The sequence below is a fragment of the Triticum urartu genome, chromosome 3A (genome assembly GCF_056163025.1).
Source record: "Triticum urartu cultivar PI428250 chromosome 3A, HENAU_Tu73, whole genome shotgun sequence".
NCBI lineage: Eukaryota > Viridiplantae > Streptophyta > Magnoliopsida > Poales > Poaceae > Triticum > Triticum urartu.
The window spans coordinates 358,602,524-358,608,623 of NC_141875.1; the positions used below are offsets into that span (position 1 = coordinate 358,602,524).

Genomic DNA, 6,100 nt, shown 5'->3' on the forward strand with positions numbered 1-6,100 from the left:
GTCAGCCGCCGGTGGCTACCAGGGGCAACTCTGGGCTGGCCTACCGGAAGTTTGGACAATCTGAGTGTGCCCTGAGAACGAGATATGTGCAGCTCCTATCGGGATTTGTCGGCACATTCGGGCGGTGTTGCTAGTCGTGTTTTAACTTGTCGAACTGTCTTGTTGTACCGGGTTACCGAGTCTGATCGGTGTGTCTCGGGTGGAGGTCTATTCCTTCGTTGACCGTGAGAGCTTGTCATGGGCTAAGTTGGGACTCCCCTGCAGGTATTGAACTTTCGAAAGCCGTGCCCGCGATTATGGGTAGATGGGAATTTGTTAATGTCCGGTTGTAGATAACTTTAACTAAACTTAAAACTTTAACTAAACTTAATTAAAATAAATCAACCGTGTGTGTTACCGTGATGGCCCCTTCTCGGCGGAGTCCGGGAAGTGGACACGGTGTTGGAGTTATGCTTGCGCAGGATGTTCCTTTAGCTTCTCGCTCGTGCTCCGCCTTCTCTTCTCGCTCTCATTTGCGTATAAGTTAGACACCATAAATGCTAGTCGCTTGCTGCAGCTCCACTTGTATTGCCGTACCTGTCCTATAAGCTTAAATAGTCTTGATCGCGTGGGTGTGAGATTGCTGAGTCCCTGTGGCTCACAGATACTACAACTCCAGATGCAGGTCCAGGTGTTTCTGCTCCAGTTGACGATTACGAGCTCAAGTGGGAGTTCGACGAGGACTCTCAGCGATACTACGTGTCTTTTCTGGATGATCAGTAGTGGTGCCTAGTTGGGGTTATCGATTCAGGGCCTTGTCTCATGTTGGGGGTCTTTTCTATTTTGGCACCGTAGTCGGGCCATGAGTGATTTGCATGATGGATGTTATTTATGTACTTTGATGTGACGTGGCGAGTGTAAGCCAACTACGTTTCTCCCCTTTATATTATTTATGTACATGGGATGTGTAATGATTTCCCGACTTGCGACATTGCTTTCAATGCGGTTATGCCTCTAAGTCGTGCCTCGACACGTGGGAGATATAGCCGCATCGAGGGCGTTACATGCCTCTAGTGCATATTTCCTTCACAAAGATGATCGGTGTAGATATGGTTGCTACTATAGCTTGTTGATCATTCTTCTTATCGCTTCGAACTTGTTGATCATTCTTCTTATCGCTTCGAAGTTTTCCTTTTGCTCCACCTAGGTACAGGTTTATGGCGTGTTTGGTAACCTGCATGAAGACCGACCAGCCCCGAGGATGCGTTTTTTTGGCTTTGGATGTCTGAACTGCATTAGAAACTTGGCCCGCACAAAACTTAAAGCACCTCTGGCCCTGGCTCCGGAGGAATGGTCGAATAGCAAGTCGGGCCTGAGGGGAGCAACCTATAGAGCATGTGGATGGGTCTTTGGGTGCGAGCTCGCACATAGTGTACGTAGGATTTGCACATGCTTTATTCTCCTCACGTTCCTTAATCCCCTTCGCATAATCCCTTCTGTCCTACAAAACGTGTTTCAATTTGAAATAAGCTATACACGAGAAAGGTGCATCGCTGTTGAGGGGCCATCAGGCAATCGGCTACTGATTTCATGGATTATAGATCTTCAATTTCGTGCTCATGTTTGGAGGTTCTTTAGACGAATTTAGGCAAATTCTTCGCACGTGATCGACCATTTGAAATTTCCTTTTACCACTAGCTTTATCTCGACGTTTCACCAGACTTTCATACAATACATTTTCTGTTTTCACGATCATAGACGAGTAGATCTGCATCTTCTACTGGACTAACGAATGTGTTCATGTGTGCATGTTATGAACTAATGAATTTGGTAAAATGCTTGCACAGGTTGACCGTTTGAAATTTTCATTTGACCACTAGCTTCATCTTACTGTTCCACACAACTTTTGTGTTGTATGTTTTCATTACGACGGTTGTTGACGAGTAGATCTACATCTCGTATAGGACTGCACAAACGTGTTCATGTGTGTATGTTATGAATCAATGAATTTTGGCAAAATCTTTGCACCCCGTCGATCGTCTGAAATTTTATTGGACCACTAGCTTCATCTTATTGTTTCACATAACTTTTGTGTTGTATGCTTTTTGATTTAAAGGGTGTAGATGAGTATATCCACATCTTCCTACTGACTGTAAAAACATGTCACACTCGTGGTGTCAGTCGCCTGAAAAATTACTCGCATCTAGTCGATTTTGTGACCGCTGGATGAGCATTGGAGGGCTGTCACACCTTCTACGTCGGCCCGATCTTTCTCTTTTTCCTTCAACACTCCTCTCTCATGTGAGGTAAGTTCACCACATGAATAAGAGGTGACACTAATTCTTCTTGATAGAAAATGATTGTGTTTCCTTACAGCTAGATTAGGAGGATGAAATCAACCAAACCGTGTGCAATACATGTTTTATTGTGTGCATAGCCCGACACTACCCAGCCGACAAAAAATGTGCAAGTTGCCAGTGCGATATTTTGTCTTTGTGCGTTGGTGTTTTTTTCGCGAATACACTAAGATACATGAGAAAATTCCTTATTTGATACTATCTTAAAATCTGTTTTTTTATTTAACACTAAAAAAGTTTTTTTTTTCTATTTGACACAAGTTCTAAATTTTATTCCCTATATGACATTTTCGTTCATTTTAAGTCTAAATGACACCTGAAAAGACTCTTTTGCCCTTCATGTGGTATATGTGTAGGGAGCAATAGCGCACACACACAGCATCAGTGCGAGGGCAGAAGCACACACGCAGCAACACATACACATGCACCAACACACGTACGCGCGCACACACACACGCAACAACACGCACGCGCGCGTGCGCACACACGTACACACGCGCAGCAACACACATGCACGCGCACACACACGCAGCAACACACACGCACGCAGCACACACACACATACACACGCAGGCAGCACATAGGCACGCAACAACACACACGTGCACACGTATACACGCAGTAGCAAACATACACGCAGTAGCAAACATATACGCAGCAGCACACATCCACACAATCATCTTTTCAGGTGTCATTTAGGCTTAAAATAGACGGAAGTGTCGTATAGGGAATAAAATTTAGGACTAGTGTTATATAGGGAAGAAAAACTTTTTCAGGGTCAAATAAGGAACCAAATTTTAAGACAATATTAAATAAAGAATTTTCTTAAGATGCATACCATTGCATTGGTAGGGGGTGGAAGTACAAGGGGGCAATTCTCAGGCTACGTACGAAGAGAGGCGTGGTCGAGAGCGCAATATTTTGTCTTTGTGCGTTTGTATTGTTTATATGTTCATTTTAATATGCAAAGATTGGATGTATGTTCATTGTGTTTTTAACCCCTTGACGATTCGTTTAGAGTTAATGAAATCCATAAAAAAACACTTGAGTTTCCCGTCATTTAGTCTTCGTAAGCTGGATTAGGTTGAGGCTGGGACCTCGTCAAAAGTAGGCTATGTCACAGCCATGGAGCTGGCATAAGAATACAGGTTTCCGTTCACCCTTCCACGCAATCGCAGCTTAAATCAATCCGCGCACGCAAGCTAATCTGACCAGTTCGTAAGAACACAATAATTTTTTTTTGCGAGGGAAGAACACAATAATTGACTAAATAAATCATAAAACCAAACAACAACAACTCATAGAACCAGCTAATGTAAATCTAAAACTTAGTCCAATTTGAAGTTGTTGATGTTTATATTGGTCCATCATAAAATAGAAATAAGGAAAAACCAAGCATCAACAGCAACCGCGTATGCAAACCACCCACTTTGTCGATTGATTCGTTGAAGAATTGAACTGCAAAACTTCTTTCAGATACATACAACTTACACGACAGTCATTGACATCATGAAGAAGAAGAAGAAGAAAGCAGAGGAATATGTTTACCTATCTTTACTGACCTTGATCAAGCATCACAAACAAGTAGAGTATAAACAACAAAGGAGAAATTTGTTTCTTGCAGCTCGATCGATCTGCTCTGTGCTGTTCCTTGCCTGCGCTACTGCTAGTAGCTACGACACGCCGTAGACGAGGTGCAGGTAGCGGTCCTTGATCCATCTGAAGCTCTTGCGGAAGGATCCCTTCACCTTGCCCTCCATGGCGTAGGCCTTGTACGCCGCCACCCGCCGCTTCCGCTCCATGTCCGGGTCACCCAGCGCCAGCCACCGCCGCTTAGACTTGCTCCTCTTCACCTCCTCCTCCACCACCGTCGTCACCTGCCCTGCTCCGGCGCCGTACTCGTACTGGTACTGGTACGACGCCCCGCCGCCGCCGTAGGACAAGGACCGGAAGTCCGGCCGCGCGCCGCCTGTATAGGCCTCGATCTGCATGCGGCCGCTGGCGTACGACTTGGAGCGGTAGCCGCCGTCCATGGCAACAAAAAGCAGCGGCAGGGGGAGATGGGATTCCGTTCCCCCCTGCGATGGTCTGTTGGCGCCGAGGCAGGAGGAGGAATGGAGGATCAATTAAACAGCAGAGGGAGAGGAGAAAGTGAAGCGGTTTCGGTTGTTGGGAAATTGTGGCCGGATGCAATGAAACGGGAGGTGTCGCATGCTTTTGTCAACCGTCTTGGAATAAAACCCAATTGCAATTCCATGACATCACGAATTGCCGACTTGCGAGAAAGCAACGTGCCATGTTTACCAGCACCGGAGCCAGCGGCTGGCGGTGTCTTACACCGTCTACAAATGGATCCCTCAAACGTCCAATCAAACTGCCCGGTCATGTCTAAACAGAAAAAGAAAAAAGAAAAAACACACTCCATCGAACCTCTCACTTTGTCCTATGACCGGGCTGGAAATTTTCATATTTGTCGGACTCGGACAATCCGATGCGGCACACCCCGGACCATCTTCTTCTTTAAGCTGATCATAGTGAGGAGTGACTTAAACTAATGTCATGCATATAACACTAGTTTACGTTACTATCTTTATAGTGCAAAATAACATAACACTAGTGTCATAAATGTCTTTATTTATTAGCTTGTAGATTCATTTTTTCTCGGAAAGCGCTATGTTACAGTAACATATTATGTTATTCTAAACACCTCTCTCCTTATTAATTACATGCCACATAAGCAAAATTTTACCTAAGTTACCCCCACTATGACTATCCTTATTTTTTCTTTTCTTTTTTCCTCTTCATCTCTACCAATCACACGTATTTAACCGGATAATTTAGGAAGAATGTAAAGGACATAGTTACATGCATACATAAATGCATAAATGAAGGGTCAAAACGGACGTGCTCCATCACTAACTGAGCACGTCTGCGGGTTTAAGTGACCAATATTAGCTAATACATATTACATATACTCTTATCTTCTGTAGTGTATTTAATCACCAGAACAGGTATATATACTTCCTTATTTATTGACTTGCAAGTTCTTGTTTTGATTAAATAAAATGGCCTTGCTAAATTCGACCTGTCTAAGATTTTCTCATGTCTCAATTCAATGTGTATGCATTTTAAATTGTTAGTTGTAATCTTCATGTTTATTTATCTGTATGTTTATTTCATTTCTGCATGAGTTAGCATCATATAGGGTTAGTGCATATTAGAGCATCTACAGCCGAACTTGGTAAATCCGACCCTACAAACACCCACAGGCTTAAATTCATATAAAAACATGCAAAAAAAACTTACATACTACGAAGATCAACTAGCCACTCCTTGTCGGAGATGTCCACTGCCTCCGTGCCCGGCGCCGGGTACATGGGCGGTAGCTGCAGCTCCGGCTCATGCGGCTCCTCCGCGGCGGCATGCGCATCCATCTCCGCTTCAACCTCGTGGAAGAGGGCATCGGTCGACGCCCGTTCCTGCCTGATGAATCGTCGGTTGGCCTCCACATAGGCATAATCCTGGATGGACTCTAGGAAGGCCTACTGCTCCGCCATCTCGTCCGCTTGGGCGACGGGGAACTCCGCCTCCGCCTGCTCCATGTTGAAGCCCGGAGCTGGCGTCAGCTCCTGCTCTAACTACTCCGCCTCCTAGTCATCCTCCACGGAGCCAGATGCTACTCTTTTCCTTCCGCCTACTCCTCCTCCGGCTCCGGCGAGTCCGGTGGCAGCCCGACAGCGATGCGGGCGACGCGCGTGGCGCGA

The 6,100-nt window shown here is 45.2% G+C and overlaps 1 protein-coding gene across 1 annotated transcript; it reads right to left on the reverse strand.

The window, feature by feature from the left end:
* Positions 1 to 3,749: 3,749 nt before the first annotated feature.
* On the reverse strand, positions 3,750 to 4,558 carry LOC125548334 (uncharacterized). Its single transcript, XM_048711966.2, has one exon. It carries the CDS (start codon positions 4,367 to 4,369, stop codon positions 4,010 to 4,012), a length of 360 nt encoding a protein of 119 aa, XP_048567923.1. The 5' UTR covers positions 4,370 to 4,558; the 3' UTR covers positions 3,750 to 4,009.
* Positions 4,559 to 6,100: the final 1,542 nt, after the last annotated feature.

Bases quoted from the DNA above. Each gene is read 5' to 3' on its own strand.
- LOC125548334 (XM_048711966.2), bottom strand. From the start codon at position 4,369: ATGGACGGCGGCTACCGCTCCAAGTCGTACGCCAGCGGCCGCATGCAG.